This window comes from Marmota flaviventris, chromosome 10 (assembly GCF_047511675.1).
Source record: "Marmota flaviventris isolate mMarFla1 chromosome 10, mMarFla1.hap1, whole genome shotgun sequence".
Lineage (NCBI taxonomy): Eukaryota > Metazoa > Chordata > Mammalia > Rodentia > Sciuridae > Marmota > Marmota flaviventris.
The window spans coordinates 125,307,002-125,325,619 of record NC_092507.1 but is presented as its reverse complement, the minus strand read 5'-3'; the positions used below and the strand labels follow the sequence as shown (position 1 = coordinate 125,325,619).

Genomic DNA, 18,618 nt, shown 5'->3' with positions numbered 1-18,618 from the left:
CATCACAAAAGCTTGTAATACTGCATTAAGCTCTACCTTTTGAGCTGAATGTTTGGGTAATAAAAACGTAAAAGTTTGATCAGTGTTAACTACTGCTGCTGTACCATTATTTGACCCATCAGTGAATATATTTGGAGCATTCATGATAGGTGTTTTTCTTGTCATTTTTGGAAAAATTACAGGATGCAATGACCAAAAAGACAATAAAGGATTAGATGGTAAGTGGTTATCAAATGAAACATTAGATTTGCACATGTTTATTGCCCAAGTATTTAACTCATTAGCTAACTGATCAATTTGATCCATAGTATATGGAGTAATAATTTTATTGGGAGAAATCCCAAACACTCCCTTTACTGCTTTTATTCCTTTGAGTATCAATTGTCCTACAGACTCAGGATACCGAGTAAGAATAGTGTTAGGAGAATAAGATAAATGTATCCATAATAATGGACCCTCTTGCCAAAATACTCCTGTAAGAATATTTTTTGTTGGTAGTACAACAAATAATAAAGGCAAACTTATATCAATTCTATCCAAATGCATACTTTCCATATATGTTTCAATGATTTTTAATGCCTTTCTTGCTTCAGGCATTAACATTCGGGGTGAATTTGGATCTGATAGACCTTTTAGGATATCAAATAAAGGTCCCAACTCTCCTGTTGGTATACCTAGATAAGGCCTTATCCAATTTATGTCTCCTAATAACTTTTGAAAGTCGTTAAGTGATTTGAGTTGATCTACTCGTATTTGAATTTTTGGTGGACGGACCATGGTTGAGGATAATAGAACTCCTAAATAATTAATTGGAAAATTTAATTGTGCTTTATCTATTGCTACCTCTAGATTATAATTTTTTAATAAGTTTGTAAGTGTGGCATAACATTCTAGCAATGTGTTCTTATCTTTGTGTGCTAATAATACATCATCCATATAGTGAAATATTTGTGGTTCAGGATTTTGATTTCTAAGTGGCTGGATTGCTTTGTTAACATAAATTTGACACATAGTTGGGCTGTTAGCCATCCCTTGAGTGAGTACTTTCCATTCATATCTTTGATCAGGAACTTCATGATTCAATGCAGGGATAGTAAATGCAAAATGTGGACTATCCTCAGGATGAATTGGAATTGAAAAAAAAAAAACAATCTTTAATATCTATAACTAAAACATACCAGGTTTTTGGCAAAGCAGACAATTGGGGAATCCCTGATTGAGCAGGTCCCATAAACATCTCATTATTAGTGGCTCTTAAATCTTACAATAATCTCGATTTACCAGATTTCTTTTTGATGACAAAAATGGGAGTATTATGGGGAGATACAGAAGGTTGTATATGTTCCTCCGCTAATTGTTGTTTGACCAGGTCATGGGCTGCTTGTGTCTTTTCTTTAGTCAGGGACCATTGAGGAACCCATACTGGCCTTTCTGATTTCCAAGTAATTTTTATTATCTCAATGACCCCTCCTGAAAACCCAATCCATGTCTGTCTGTTCCTTGATTTATTTGTATTGGTGCTGCTATACCTTGTTCTTGTTCTCCTAATCTTTTTCCTTTCCTAAAACCTTATCTAGCCATAATAGTGGGCGCATTTGGATTGATGTTATTTGTTAATGTCAAACCTAATTGATCTAGGACATCTCGTCCCCATAAATTTATAGGAAGATGATCCAGTACATATGGCTGTATAGTTCCTTCACATCCTTCAGGATCCTTCCAATCTAATACCATTGTACTTCTATGGTGATTATTTGCCACTCCGAGGCCTCGAAGCGTTTGAGTGGCTGGTTGTAACGGCCAAATTTTGGCCATTCTTGACGAGAGATGATGCTAAGGTCTACACCTGTATCCAGCAGCGCATTAAATTCATATCCTTGAATATTTAGTTTTAGCATGGGGTGAGAATCTAAATTTAAAGAAAGCATAGCCCAATCTACACCTGTGGAGCCTAATCACCTGGAACCTCTTTCCTATAGTATGGCTGGAAAATTTATCATGTAGGCTGGGTATTATTAGTAACTGTGGTATTCTATCTCCTGGTGAAATTACTGATATACCCCTTGGAGAACTGGCTATAATTTTTATCATAAGTCCTTTTAGAGTAGAAGAACTGTGTCCCAATAATAAGCCTACTGTTCCTTGGGGGAGAGGTCCTTTTACCTCTGTGGGAATGATTTGAACTCCCATCTCTGGAGTTAGTACTGCTCTGGCAGAGGCGCAGGTGTCCAACCCTGCGCTCCCTCTGGTTTGTCTGATGAGGGATCTAATGGATAATGTGTCCTGGGCACTACCCTGATGGTGTTGCTGAGTTCCTCCATTGCCCTGTATATTTGTGGTTGTGGGCCCTGGAACATTGGGCCCCCCTGTCCGTTTTTTGGTAATGGAGCCCGATGCTTTTCTCCATGGTATTGTGGGTAAACCCCCGTTTTTTGATAATGGAGTACCCTCTATGGTGGTTTGAGAACAGCATTCATTAGCCCAATATCTCCCTCTACAGCATCGTGGGCAAATACCCGGTATTCTATCCCTTTGATACCTAGTTTTGTTAAACTCTCCTCCTATGTGACAATTCCTTTTAAAATGTCCTGTTTGTTCACAATTGCAGCATGTTTTTGGCCTGGCATCTAAAGCCTGTTGTACTGCAGCTGCCAAGGCTTGCCCTTGTTCATTAATGTCTCTATATAATTTAATATATGTGTTTAAATCTTCATTTTTCCATGGTCTAATGGCCTCCTTGCACCATCAATTTGCTTGTTCAAAGGCTAGCTGTTTAATTAATGGCATTGCTTGTTCTGTGTCCCCAAAAACTCTGGTAGCTGTTTGAATAAGCCTATCTACAAATTCAGCGCAAGGTTCATTAGCTCCTTGTATTACCTTAGATAACTGACCTTGTAAATCTCCATGTCCTTGTAAAGTCTTCCATGCTCTAACCGCATCTGTAGCAATTTGCGAGTATATAGCAGGATCATATGCAGTTTGTTGCTGCTGACCCTCATAAGGTCCTTTTCCTAACAACATATCTAGATTTCTCTGAGTATAACTGGCTGCTGCATTTCGCCTAGCCGTCTCCTTGCAAAATTCCTCATTGGCAACCTTCCACAACAGGTATTGTCCTCCATTTAGCACAGCTTTACACATACTAGTCCAATCTGCTTGCGTCATGTTCAAGTTGCTAATGGATTCGACCATGCTTACAGTGAAGGGTGCTTGAGGACCATAGGTTGTTACAGCCTCTTTTAGCTGCTTCACTGTTTTGAAATCTAAAACATGGTGATTTCACTGCCCTCCTGCCACCTCAAATACAGGGCATGCTAATCTTTGAGGTTGTGTCTCAGGATCCCATCTATCAACTACGCGGGTTGATGGCCACTCAGCATATATTGTCTCTATACGCGGAGCTGTTGGTTAGACACTTACGCCCTCTGGTGATAGAAAGGTGTTAGTCACAACCTCCCATTGTAATTTCTCTCCTGATAGCCCCTTCTTCTCTAAACTTTTTTCCTCTAACTCGAGAGTCTTCCTCTTTTACTTGATTTAAAATGTCTTCTCCTAGACTAAGCAAAGAAGATTGTAACAATGTCCATATGGTAATATGCCAACTGGCAGAGTTCCTGGGCTTTCCTTTTGTATCTTAAAATCTTCACCATGATGGTTCCATTGTGATATATTTAACAACCCCTCTTTAATGAACCATGGGCTACACCTTTGTATCATCTTAACATATGCCCTAACTGTTCTTGATTTTACTGAGATGCCTCCTTCCTCTAGCACTTTATAACGCCCTTTCGGTTTGGTTCTTATTAATTTTTAATTTCATATTTCCATGACGAAGATACCCCTCATTAAGATAATCTAAAACAAAACTGAGACAAAATGAAACAAAAATTCATTATATCAGCCTTTCTATCCTCCTGAAATGTCCATCCGTCCTTTCTCCCCATCTGTTCTTCAGATGCAAATAGTTTTTCCTCAGATGTGAGCTGTTTTTCTTCCATCCCATCCATCTCCAGGGACTGGCAACTTAAAACAAAAGTGAAACAAAACAAAAGAAGAATCTTTAAATGGTTATCCATCCTCTTGCACTGCCCCCAGAATCGAGCAGTTTACCTTATCACTTACCCTCAGGCGTTCCCTGCATGGGCCACCATATGCTGCAGTCTGGCTGGGCACAAAATAACTGAGCCGCCTGGAGGCACTTGTAGGTTCAAACAGGAACTCCTTTATTGCCTGAACTCCGACCGCCACCCACTCAATGCCACCCACTCGGCCCTTCCAGGAACACCACCAACCGGAAATCCCTCCTCTGGAACTTCCCCAACCAATGCGAACTCCCCAGGAATCCCCTTGAGAACTCCACCTGAAGAGGACAGCAAGGGTCTAATATACAATTGAATACACAGCTTAACATAACCATCATCATCTCAATGGCTCGCTGGTATCACCTCTCAACCACTCCCTTCTGGCAAAAATGCCATGCATCATTCTGACTCATTCCAACTAGGCTGTGGCTCTCAGCAATATTGTTAGTCAAAGTTTACAAATTTTTATTTGAATGGGCATAAGAAGGTGAAGAGTATTTTTGTATCACATGGTGAGTGTAGTATATTATGTTCTTGGTAAATACTAATAGAATGAATGCAATACTTTGTAAGCACAAAACTGATAAATATGTGAAATAATGCATGTATTGGTTCACTTCATTTAGTCATTTCACTTTGTATATATACTTTAAAATACCATGATATACTTAGTAAATACACAAAGTTGAATTTTTCAATGAAACAAATCATCAAATAATACAAATTTAAAAATGTAGAAAACAATTTATTAGTCTTGAAGGTCATGTTGGCTTTATCCAGATAATATGGATGTAGGCTCTGTAAGGTTTTTATTCCCTTCCAAACTCATTTTCATGGAGAATTTTTCTAGACATATGTGTGTATTTTTCTTATTAAAAGAGTCCAGAGTCTCTTTACTCTTGTTAAATAACTGTGGTATTATCATCCAAAATCTATCTGTTAATTCCAGGTCTCTGTGTCATGGTAGACAGAAAGCAGTTTTCAAATACTTCAAGAAAGCCCTAAATGCTTGTGTGTATCTTTTATATTTCCCCTATTCTACTGAGAATGAAAGTAGCTGGTGAAGTTTTCTCTAAATGCACAATGCTATATTGTGGAGGAGCAATGGCTGTATTGGGGAAAAGTTACATATTTTCTTCTCTCTATTATTATCCTTAGTAATATACTTCTCTTGGATACTGTGATCTCTACAATAGTTTCAGTAATTTTCACAAGGTAATTTTGTCTGTACATTTTTAACTTATATATTTCTGGAATAATGATGACCTTGGATTTACTAATCTGCTACCTCACTGATTTCTTGACATGGTGATAATTTCATATCTTACTATGAAAATATATTCATTTCAGCCTAGTAAGTAGAATAATTTTTATATTGGTTTATTTCAGGCATGGCTTCTCATCATATCCAAGAATTTTCACAAGACCAGGGCATAAAACATATACTTCAAAAAGTGATAAATGGAAAATATGGAAATTATGAACTTGACTATTCACAACAAAGAAAAATATGGAAAATTGTAAGTGAGAATGAACATCATAAATTATATTATCAAAAGTCAGTCCTTATTCACCACCATAGAATTCGTATTAGAGAGAATCCCTGCAAATTTAGAGAATGTGACAAAGCTTTTAATGAAAAATCTCACCTTATTTGCCATCAGAGAATTTATACTGGAGAGAAGCCCAACCAAAGTAAAGAATGTGGCAAAGATTTCATTAAAAAAACACAGCTTATTCACCACCAGAGAATTCATACAGGAGAGAAGCCGTACAAATGTACAGAATGTGGCAAATCTTTCATTAAAAAAAAGCACATTATTTATCACAGCAGAAATCATACTGGTGAGAAGCCCTACAAATGTACAGGATGTGACAAAGCTTTTAGTAAAAAATCAAGACGTTTTAGCCACGAGAGAACCCATACTAGAGAGAAGCCCTATCAATGCAAAGTATGTGGCAAAGCTTTTAATCATAAAAGTAGCCTTATTTGCCACAGCAGAGTTCATACTGGAGAGAAGCCCTACAAATGTGAAGAATGTGGCAAAGTTTATACTAAAATATCAGCCCTTAATTACCACAGAAAAATTCATACTGGAGAGAAGCCCTACAAATGTAAAGAATGTGGCAAAGCTTTTCGTAAAAAATCAAGACTTATTAACCACCAGAGAACCCATACTAGAGAGAAGCCCTACCAATGCAAAATATGTGGCAAAGCTTTTAATCAAAAAAGTAGCCTTATTCGCCACAACAGACTTCATACTGGAGAGAAGCCCTACAAATGTAAAGAATGTGACAAAGCTTTTAATGAAAAATCATACCTTACTTACCATAGCAGAATTCATACTGGTGAGAATCCCTACAAATGTAAAGAATGTGGCAAAGCTTTTATCAAAAAAGCATACCTTATTCCCCACCAGAGGATTCATACTGGAGAGAAGCCCTACAAATGTACAGAATGTGACAAAGCTTTTAATGAAAAATCAAGCCTTGTTTGCCACAGGAGACTTCATACTGGAGAGCAGCTCTACAAATGTACAGAATGTGACAAAGGTTTTAGCAAAAAATCAGGCCTTGTTCGCCATCAGAGAATCCATACTGGAGAGAAACCCTACCAATGCAAAGTATGTGGCAAAGCTTTTAATCGAAAAACTAGCCTTATTTACCACAGCAGACTTCATACTGGAGAGAAGCCCTATGAATGTGAAGAATGTGGCAAAGGTTATATTCAAAAATCAGCCCTTAATTGCCACAGAAATATTCATACTGGAGAGAAGCCCTACAAATGTGAAGGATGTGACAAAGTTTATAGTCAAAAATCAAGCCTTATTAAGCACAGCAGAGTTCATACTGGAGAGAAGACTTAGAAATGCAAAGAATGTGGCTAAGCTTTTAATCATCCATCAAACCTTACTAGACATCAGAGAATTCATATTGGAGACAACTTCTACAAATTATTATAGCAGAGAAAAATTATTCAAATGAAAAAACTGTTACAATGTGAAAATGTCTCCCACAATAGGTCACCCCTTACTCAACACCTAGAAAACATACTAGTAGGAGAGGGTCAAGTGGAAAAATTTGTTTTAAAACTCATAGACATTGCTCAAACATTATTGAACTTTGGAGAATTCATAATCCTCAGCAACCTTAAAAAATTAAATAATGTTTCCAATCCCTTATTTAAATTTCAAATTTATTAAACATCTGAAACCTTATTCCTGTAGTGAAGGTTAAACAGCATTTTCCAAAATATGTGTCATATTTAATAGTGAAATATTTACAATAAAAACCTTGACAAATATAAAGGAAGTATACTAAAGTCCTTATCCATACCTCATAACTTGATGTACTTGAGGGTCAGTAAAAGAGAAAATAATTTAAATATAGAAAATGAGCAACTGGCTTTAATTTTTTATTAAAATTTATTAAATATTATTAGGAGATATGGAGAGATAACAAAATCATTGTAGATATTATACATCCAGAGTGCAGATAGCTCATCTTTGAAAGGATATGCATTTCTTATAAATCAACGATTACTGAATATTTGCACTTTTGAATGTTGGAGAAAATTATAAGAAATATATTTTTAAAAATTTTAATTTTTAAACTTCATTTCTTGTACTGTGGGTTAAATTTAAGGATGCTTAACCACTGAGCCACATTCTCAGTCACACACACACACACACACACACACACACACACACCCCTCCCTTCCCCGACTCTTTTAAATTTTGAGGCAAGGTCTGCTAAGTTGCCTAAAATCTCACTAAGTTGCTAAGGCTGACTTTGAACTTGTGAAAGTTTTTCCTCAGCTTGCCAATTTGCATGGATTACAGGCATGGGCCACCTTGCCCAGTTTACAGTGCCTTTTTACCTATATTCATATTATGCATGCAACATATTAATAAATATAAGTGAATGTTAATATGTTAACACTGTCATGTATTGAATTATGTCATTATCTCAAAGGTATCACAGTTTTCCACTTGACTAAGGGATTTATGTAACAGTAAGACATACTATTGGGTAAATAGTACTGTAACATCTCTTAATTATTGTACACATTAATCAAACTTATTTGGGAAATATAATTTGCATAAATCAAATTGTTATGATTTTTCTGTTTGTATTTGTGGAGATATTAAGACAGTTATGAGAATGATATAGACTGCAGAGAAGACAGACCAAGGCAGACTCAAAGAAAACTATCCAAGCACTCCAATTAGACTTCTCTGTGTACTGAGCAAAAGTCTGCAGGCTTCCAGGTACACCAAATCTTCCTCTACCTCCCCCTTTCACTGTGTGCTCTTTGCCTCAGATGAGATTTCTGCATTCAAAGCCAGCCTTTCAGAAAATAAGGGCCACATATAAAATAAATCTGATACTTGGGAATCCTGAAGTCATCACTGGAGAATTTCTAGGGCCTAAATTTGAAGTTAATATTGAGTTGCTTTTGAAGACTATGCTTTAAGGTAGTGTCTTAATTTTACTAGCTTGGCTTAAGTTAAAGATTATTTTTATTTTTGTTTTTAATTCCAATGTTATTTTGCACATGAATTAAGAGTATGTGGCAGGCAGAATAATGTCATTCCCAGGAGATCCTTTTCCCATGATAATAAACATGCCTCATTATCTTGCAAGTGACTTTGCAGATGGTATTATGTTAAAGATTCTGAGAAGGGGAGACCATCCTGGATGGCACAGGATCATCTACACAATCCAAGTCATCCCATGGGTCTTTAAAATGAAAGAAGAGACAAAGAAGTCTGGTGATGGATCAGGCACTCTGCCAGCTGTTGCTGGTTTTGAAGGTGGAGGAAGCAGCCTCCAGCCAAGAAGTGAGGGATTTCTAGAGCCAGAAAAAGCAAGGAAGCAGGATGTGCCTGAGGTCCTCCATTGGGTGATACAATGATTGTATCCCCCAGTGATTTTAGACCAGTGGGACCCCTGGGGGACTCCTAACCTACAGTTCTAACATAATTGGATGTGTTCTCAGCCATGATGTTTGTGGAAAGTTGTTACCACAGCAATGGAAAATCATCACTAGTGCTACTCCCTCTCACTTCAGCATGAGGAGATCTGGGATATGATGAACTTTGTAAATCCTGAAGGTCTTAGGGTGCTGATTTCAACATCATGTGGACATCAACACTTAAAAAATGCTTTATTGATTGTGGCAATGCTGCACAGGCTTCTCTGTGACTCTGATGGAGAATATCTAGTTGGCCTCCTCTACAACAGAGTAGAACTTAGAATGAATCAGGAGACAGGGAAGCAAGGTCCTGGCTAGAATAAGTGAAGATGCAGGCCACAAAAATAAATAATGGAGAAGGAAGTAGAATTAAGAACAAAGGGCACAAAGAAAGGGTGAACCTAAGAGCTGCAGGTGTGACTACCTCTGAACTCTGAGCTTCAAGGCCCAGGAAGTTGCATGTGGGCCTCAAGAGAGACAGGATCTTTTGGACTAGCTGTTTGCTCTCCCCAATCTGCTCTCTGAGAGCAGTATAGTCATTGATGTGGTCTATGATATGGCAGCCATGCTTGTTGGTGAAGAAGCCACCTGTAGTATCACCCTCCAGCTTGGCAGAGCTCTTCATTCCTGGAGGATCATCTGAATCCAGCTCTGAAAAAGAAAACCACAATAATATAGGATCTGCTGTTATTTATGATAATATCCTCAGTTCCCACCAATGCAAAGAGACAGTGAAAGAGCCCAGGATCAAGAAAGGCAGCCTTCAAAAATTCTGAGTGGGTCAAGTCCATAGAGACCTTTTGGTTTCTTTATTTTTATAAACTTTCTTACATCATTGCATAATGACAAACTTGCCAGAAGACAAATTTTGTCTTCATTGACAAGTGGGCTATTCAGGAAGAATAGCATAAACATGAAAAGTTTTCTGGATAGAAAAGGCACAGACAAGCAAATCAGCTGGACACAGACAGCACATTTAAGAATGTGTACAGGAAAAAAAAAAAAGAATGTGTACAGGGCAATGATGCAAAAAGAGCAATAGGACAACTGTGGCAAGAAGAAAAATGAGAAGAAAGGCAGCCACAGAAGAGTCAATGAACAGGACTGAAGGCTTTGTTGCACACAGAAAATTTTCTAAATTCACATAACACTTATAGAGGACTGACAGTTATTTGCATTAATAATTTTCCTTCATTGTGTCCAAGCCTCTTAGATGTCATATTTATACCATTTGTCCTAGTGACAATGACAGTATTTGAGCCAGGAGAAAAGAAAGCAGAGCTGTGAAGGACCAGAGGCAGAAAATTCTTACCAACATCCCAAACTGCAGAGGAAATAACTCAATCTAGGGAGGAAAGACAGCCAGTGTTCAGGACACCTCAAACACCCTGCACCCCAAATCACACACAGTCTAGCCTTCACCACACAAGATCTAAGGCACCAGGACTTCCCTGTCATGTCATCAGCATACATATGCCCCATGGAAAAGCAAAAGTCAACAGATTGATATGTTTATGTTATTTAGAATGAAAAAAGTTTGATGGACAGGTATTCCAAATGAATGTAACTTCTAGTTTAAAAACCTGTTAGGTACAATTTTAAAAACCAACTTTTTTTTCCCTATGTGCTGTCTAGTACAATGCTGTAGTGAAACCTAAATATGCACAAAATCACATGCATATTATAAATGTTAAAATATTGATCAAGGGCTGGGGTGCAGTTCAGTGGCAGAATGCTTGCTTAGCATGCAGGAAGGCTTGGGTTCAATTCAATTTTGTAAAACAAAAGTTTACAAAATATAAAGCATCCCACAAAAGGAGTTCCTGCTAAGAGAAGAGTGGGTCACAGCCAGGTTCCAGTTCAGGCCTCTGGGGGCTGGGAACAAGAGAAAGAGTAGAGACTGAGCCATGGGGCTGCATCTTAGCTGGTGCATGGGAAAACAGTGACAGGGAAGCCTTTTTAGAGGGAAGTGAAGATGTGACTCAACACCACACCCACCAAGGCAGCTCCAAAAGGGGAAGGCAACAATCTAATGTATGCTTAGCAGTTCCTGCCAGATGGGTACTGTGCTTGGCAATTCACAGATGCTTCTTACTTAAAGGCCACAATAAAAAGTCCCTGAAATTGTCCAATTTCATTTGAAAATTGAAGTCATTATCTGAAAAAAAAAAATGAGTATTTAGCACAACTAGAGAAAATAAGGATTAACATGACCCAAGAATTTATGGCATGAGAATTTGAAATTCTGAGCCTTGAAGGCTCAGACTTAGAGAAGAAACATGAGCAGAAGTGATAAAGGATATGGCCATACAGGCGAATGGAGAGGGTAACTGGATTGGTGCAGCAAAAAGCAAAACAGAAGAAGACATAGAAGTGGAATGATGTGTCAAGAGGTTGGGGAGTGGGCCTCTGTTAACATTCAAATCAAAACTAGGAAAGCAAGATAGAGACTGGATACTGAAGAGAGCCAGAGAAGTCTGGTAAACATGCTTATCTGAAGAGGCAGGCAAGAGACTGGGGCAGAAGTGGATGTCTACCATGTGGAATGAATGTGCCTGCCACCTAGCACTGTCCCACAGCCCTGGTTTCCTTTTGTCACACACTGAGGTCCCCCTAGGTGAAGGAAAGGGAAGCCACTCTAGAGAGTGTGGCAAGGTCTGTGATACTGAGACAGCCTAGTGAGGTAGAAGGAAGACTACCTAAAAAGAAAGCACCTGATTTGGTCTTTAGGCCCTATAAACCCCAGCTTGTCTATTCATGTCTCAATGCCCCATTTGCCAATTGGAGCATGTGAAATATAAAAATATCATAAAACCTGTCCTACTATAAATAAAATTGGGGGGAAAACTGGCTCCAGGATAGTATGTGTCTCCCACTTACAGCCAAACTTCCATAGAATTTTTTTTTGCATTTTTTTGATTTTACAATGATTTTCTTACATATATTTCTTTTTTAAAATTAGAACTCTATAGTCATACATTGCCGGGGGCCAGCCTCAGCATGGTGTCTCGGAGGACTTCCTTGATTGGATAACAAGGAGTTGGCGAGGAACAGCGGAAAAACACAGACACAAAAGTGAAGGTGCTGAATCTGAATCTTATGTCTTGAATCATATATACTATTCTTTTTGGAATGATTACAATACTTTGTGGTTACAAGGCAGGAAGCACAGAAATTGTTATTCAAGGAAGTACAGTTTCATTTTTGAGTAAGCCTAATCAGACAAAAATAATCATTAATCCTAAGCAGCAATAAGCACTTTTAACTTTCATTTCGTGTTTTGCCTTGAGCTGTTCCACTTAGCTTAATAGTATTTAACCATGACCCAGACATTTACTCTACCCTCAAGCTGATTTATCGTATTTCAAACCTGGACTGGTGCCACAGTTATAGCAAGTGGTTAACTTGAAAGGTTTGGCTACTATTTTTAATCACTCTAATGGCAAAGAATCATACCATTCAGTCCTGCTAGCTGGTACCTGAATCCAATACCATCTACTTATTTGTTATCTAATGATTAACTTTTCCTCTCTAATTTTTAAGCATCAAGGGGTCCCCCTATGTCTGATTTGTTCCCAGTTACTTAAATCTCTATAGCGTACCCATTTATTATTAACATTTACTATCAACCCTATATTGGGATCATATTTTCCTGTCCAGGACCAAGGGGGCAAGGTGGGAGTTGACTCTGGTCCGGGTCTATGAGGGGGATACCAAAATCTACCTCCAATCATGTAGGCTGGCCCATAGGGCCCCATGACTGTTGACATAGGCCTATATTTTTTATTATTCTTTTCCTTATGACCTACTTTAGCAGGAAGGACCTTTGGACTTTCAGGAGTAGTTACTTGAGGCTTATTTAGATTAACTTTGACAACGTTTTCATAAATTTTCTTAACTGTTTTTTCCTTAAGGAGTTTTGCTATAATACTTAACTATTTATGAGAATTGGCTACATTATTGCAGTTGTTGCAAGCTGACCTATTTTCCAGGATTGTTATGTTTACCTGGAGAGTAATGTTAATTCCCATAGACTCAATGGTCATATGAGAGGTGAGTAATATTCCAATTACAATAAAGCCAAACAAAAAACATTCAATTCCCAGAAACATGCTCTGCTGCCCCAGAGGTCAGTCGCCTTGCGCCATCCACCTCAGGAAGGCCTTGTCATTTCCTGTGTCAGGGAAGGGGTGCAGCATTACATAGTAGTGGGTTTATTTGGACAAAATGCATGCAATTTGACTTCAGTTCATGATTCACCCCTTTCCCTCTCTTTTCCCTCCCATCCTCCCTGACCTCTCCCAATTCTCCTTCATCTACTCCACTAGACTTCCTTTTGTTCATCTATTAATTTGTATTTGATTGGTTCTTCCTACCTAAGCATAAAGATGGAGTTCCCTGTGGCATATTTATATGTGCACATAACAACTTTTTAAGAGTTCATTCTGGGGCTGGGGTTGTGGCTCAGTGGAGAGTGCTTTCCTCACATGCCTGAGTCCCTGGATTTGATCCTCAGCACCAGGTAAAAATAAATATATTGTGTCCATTTAGAATGAAAAAAAAAATCACTCTGCATTGCCTCCCCTTACCCATTCCTGCACTCTGTCTCTTGGTCTTCTCTAATACTGCTCTTTCCTTTATCTGGATGATATTCTATCATGCCCTATTGGAATAACTTTCAGCCTCAGCTAGCAGCTACTAGCAGCTCGGAAGTGCCTGAAATATCCACCTTCCTTCAGGCCTGACAGAAGCGCCTGCAGGATGGGGTGAAACCACATCCTCAGCACTTGTGGTTAGCATTGCCAAACTGCCCCGCCAGGAAACTGAGAGTCAGGGGCTTCAGAGCATGAAACCCCTGACTCAGTAAGGGCTAAAGACCCTTCTAGATTGCTTTCTGCCATGACAGCAATATTTAGAGTTTCCTCACAGTGTGGTTACGTAAGGCAGAAGATGATTGGCTTATGGATGTTGTCTGGCTTATGTATGATTGATAGGCATGCCCCACTCCAACCCTATAACAGTTGTGTGCATTCCAAAAATAAACTGAGCTACTGGACCTGAGGTGGGTCTCCAGCCAGTTCTCTCACCAGCTCCCAGAGTCTGTGTGTTGATTCCGCGTCTCTACCCCCCACCCCCACCCCGCAACAAGGTAGCCGAGTGACCGTCGACCATGAAGGGACTAGGAACACATTCACTGCCCTCCCCATTTCCTTTGTTTTACTCTAGTTTCTGCATGAGAATAAACATTCAAGCTTTGCGTTTTGTGTTTGGCTTATTTCACGTAGCATGATATTCTCATTTCTATCCATTTACCTGCAAACACCATAATTTCAATCTCTTTTATGGCTTTGTAGAACCCCAGTGTGTGTGTGTGTGTGTGTGTGTGTGTGTGTGTGTAAATAAACACACACATGTCATATATATGATATATATGTCAGAATTTTTAAATTTATTTATCTATTGAGGGGGATCTAGGGTTGATTCCATAATTTAGCCATTGTGAAATGTGCTGCTATAAACATTGAGGTAGCTGTCACTGTAGTATGCTGATTTTAGAAGTTTTGGCAAAATACCTAGGAATGGGCTGATGCTCATAGGATGCTTACATCTCTAGTTTTTTGATGAATCTCGATACTGCTTTCTGGAGTTGTACTAGTCTGCAGTCCCACTAACAATGTACAAGTGTACCTTTTCTTCCACAACCTTGCCTGCATTTTTTGTTGTGTGTATTCTTGATCATTGCCATTCTGGAGTGAGATGAAATTTTAGTGTTGTTTTCATTTTGCATTTCCCTGATGGCTAGTGACGTTGAACCTTTTCTCATATAGCTGGCCATTTGTGTTTCTTTTGTTAAGAAGTTTCTGTTTAGTTCTATTGCTCATTTATTGATTGGGTTCTTTGGGATATTTTTGTATGAAGTGTTTTGAGTTATGTATATATTCTGGGTATTAATATTGATCCCTTATCAGATGAGAAGCTGGCCAAGATTCTTTCCCATTCTGTAGGCTCTCTCTTCACACTCTTATTTCTTTCCTTCACTGGGAAGAAGTTTTGGAGTCTGATGGCATCTCATTTATTTATTCCTAGTTTTAGTTCATGCACTTTGAGTGTCCTATTAAGGAAGTAGGTGCCAGCAATTATATGATGGAGTGTTGGCCCTATGTTCTCTTGTAGCAGTTGTAAGGTTTCTGGTCTAATTCCTAAGTCTTTGGTCCATTTTGATTTGAGTTTTGTGCGGGGTGAAAAGTAGGGTTTTAGTTTCTACATATAGTTATCCAGTTGTCCCAGCACCATTTATTTAAAAGGCTCTTTATTCCAATATATATTTTAGGCACCTTTGTTAAGTATCAGAAGAATCTAAGTATGTGGCTTTGTCTCTGTCTTTTATTCTGTCCTATTGACTTTGGGTCTATTTTGGTGACAATATCATGCTGTTTTTGTTACTACAGTTCTGCAGCACTATTTATTGTCTAGTATTTGTGTTCAGCAATGGTACCAACAATAAAAATAAAATGAAACAAAAAACTAGTTCAGGAATTGGATAGTAGGAGTCAACTATGTGAGCTAATATAGTAACACCTGAACTTGAAGGCATGGGAATTACAAGTATAATTCTTTTAAATTTAGGAATACAGTTTGTGTATGTGTATATAGCTATTTTTTAATGCCTTTATTTTATTTATTTTTATTTTTATGTGGCAATGAGGATTGAACCCAGTGCCTCACACATGCTAGGAAAGTACTCCGCCACTGAGCTACAACCCTAGCCCTAGGAATACAGTATTATTATTGAATATTTTTTTAAAAACATTTTTATTTTTACATGATAGTAGAGTATATTTTGACATATTATACATATATAGAATAAGTATAACTTGTTGAAAATAGGATCCCCCATTATTATGGTTTTACATGACGGGGAGCTACATTGTCGTGTATTTAAGGATGAAGATAGGAAAGATGTGTTCTATTCATTCTCCTGTCTTTCCTATTACCAGGCCCCCCTCCCTTCTCTTCATTCCCCTTTGTCTATTCCAATGAACCTCTAATTTTCCACTCCCTTCTTGTGAGTTAGCATCCACATTCTGCCTTTGGGTTTTGAGACTGGCTTATTTCACATAGCATAAAAGCCTCCAGTTCCATCCATTTACTGGAAAATGATATAATTTCATTCTTCTTTATGGCTGAGTAGTATTCCACTGTGTATGTATACCACATTCTTCATCCATTTATCTTTTGTAGGGCACCTAGGTTGGTTCCATAGCTTGACTATTGTGAATTGAGCTGCTATTAAATACTGAAGTGGCTGGCTGTGTCACTGTAGTATGCTGATTTTAAGCCCTTTGTGTTTAAAGTGAGGAGTGGGATAATGGGGTCAAATGGTGTTTCCATTCCAAGTTTTCTGAGGAATCACCATACTGCTTTCCAGAGTGGTTGCACCAATTTGCTGTCCCACTAGAAATGTATTAAGTGAACCTCTTACCTCACATCCTTGCCATCATTTATTGTTGCTTTTATTTTTAATATTTGCCATTCTGAGTGGGGGTGAGATGAATTCTCAGTATAGTATTGATTTATATTTCTCTAATTGCTAGAGATTTTAAACAGTGCAGCCTTTGGATCAACCAAGTTCAGGCAGCTTTTCTGATCTCAGGTTTTTCTGTACTAAATCTGTGTTTCTCTGTGTCCTCCCTTCCTTTGTGGGGAATCTTTTCTGCTTTCGGTACCCATGTAGCAGGTGGGCTGGCTTCTATGTATTCTTTTTCTTTGTTTTTGTACTCAAATTTCTGATTCCCTAATCCAATTAAATGTCTAATATTATATTCTGTGAAATTCCTCTTTCATCAACCTGAGTAGCTGTACTCCTGCTGCTGTGCTCATGAGTCAAGGCTGAAATGGAATGCAGCTTTCCACCATCTCACCATCTTCTGGTCTTGCAATACAGCTTTTTATCCAGGATGATTGCTCACCAATTTTAATACTTCTGAGGTTAATGCCTCCCATCTGTGGATGTTTGATTTTATTTCTTGCACTTTAGGAGTGTACTTAAAGAATTCAGTTCCTGAGCCTAGATGTTATAGTGTTGGGCCTACATTTTCTTCTAGTAGAAGCAGGGTTTCTGGTCTACTTCCAAGGTCTTTGATATGCTTTGAGTTCAGTTTTAAGGGTTAAATTTCATTTGACTACATAAGGATTTCCAGTTTTTCTAGCACCATTTGTTGAAGAGGCTATCCTCAGCACACTACAGTGATGCAGTCACATCAATATTTTCAGCAGCACAATTCACAATAGCTAAGCTATGGAGTCAACCTGGGTTTTGGTATAATACTCAGCCATAAAGAAGAATGTCTTTATGATATTTGCCAGTAAATGGATGGATCTGGAAACTACCATGCTAAGTGAAATAAGTCAATCCCCCAAAAAACAAAGATTAAATGTTTTCTCTGATATTTGGAAGCTAACCTACACTAAGGAGGGAGAAGGGGAAGAATACAAGTTCCAAGTATTAGAAAAAGGGGAATGAAGGAAAAAGAGGAGCAATAAGGAAAGAAAATGAATGGTAAGAAAAGGAATGAGCCTTACTGTTGTGTGTATTCTTGATTATTGCCATTCTGAAGTGAGATAAGATTTTAGTGTTGTTTTCCTATGTACATATAGGAATACAACACAGAGAATCTCACCATTGTGTACATCCTCAACATATGGTCCTAATTAGAATAAGATATATTCCATGGTTGTATATGATATCAAAATGGGCTCTACCCTCATGTATAACTAAAAAAAAAAAAATCTAATAAAAAATTGACACTTTTTATTTGCATGTCCAAGATAACAATCCAGGTTTGAGTTAGACTTGTCCCCCATGAACACCCCAAGAAAGATCCATGTGCTAGTAACTTACAAAGGCCACATTCCCATCAGAAAGAGTCTATAGCATGGACTCAAGACAGAAGTGAGGAGGTAGGGCTGAGTGCGCTAGGTAACAGTCTAACAGAATCAGGAGGTTGGAGAGTCATGGAATGTGGGGAGTTCCTACCTTCTAATAGCCTCATGCTGGCTGAACAATTGGTTTCTTCAGAAGGTCATCACTGATGTAGACCACCACTCATCGGGCAGTTTCAGTAGTTGTGTACTCTCATGTCAATATTACCAACTTCTCTTTGCTCCCTCCTCCAAACTTACCATATTTCACATTTCTCCTAAACATGTATGTTGAGAATCCTCAAAGTAAAAATGGTTACCTCATTATTTCCTTAATATTAAAGTGGATCTTAAGGTTTTTCCTCAAATGATAAATGCAAAACTGCCAATCTAAAACAGTCATAATGTTCTTCTCTGAATATCCAGCCATTATTTCAAAATCCATTAAAAATACAAAACAAAGAGCACTCTGTAACAGTAAAAAGTAAACCATGAGTGTTTGAAATTGTTTTCTGCATTTTATTAATGTTATTTTGTTATACTCCATTTTTACTGTGGCCTCTTTTCTCTCACTAAGACGTCTGTTGTTGTACAAGACTCTGAAGGAATTCCTCACTTCCATTACAAAAGTTCCTG

The 18,618-nt window shown here is 38.1% G+C and overlaps 2 protein-coding genes across 2 annotated transcripts in view; one reads left to right on the top strand and one right to left on the bottom strand.

Moving 5' to 3' along the window:
• LOC114108540 (zinc finger protein 420-like) overlaps window positions 1-8,021 on the top strand; it is a 48,680-nt gene extending 40,659 nt beyond the window's left edge. The window contains exon 4 of the mRNA XM_071618517.1: window positions 5,472-8,021. Coding sequence (XP_071474618.1) covers window positions 5,472-6,949 — 1,478 coding nt within the window. The 3' untranslated portion in view covers window positions 6,950-8,021. The remainder of the gene's footprint in view (window positions 1-5,471) is intronic.
• A 1,242-nt stretch (window positions 8,022-9,263) lies between these two features.
• Window positions 9,264-18,618, bottom strand: part of Fmo5 (flavin containing dimethylaniline monoxygenase 5) — a 65,332-nt gene continuing 55,977 nt past the window's right edge. Inside the window, exon 9 of the transcript XR_011708993.1 lies at window positions 9,264-9,711. The gene's annotated coding sequence lies outside the window, so the exon portion shown is untranslated. The remainder of the gene's footprint in view (window positions 9,712-18,618) is intronic.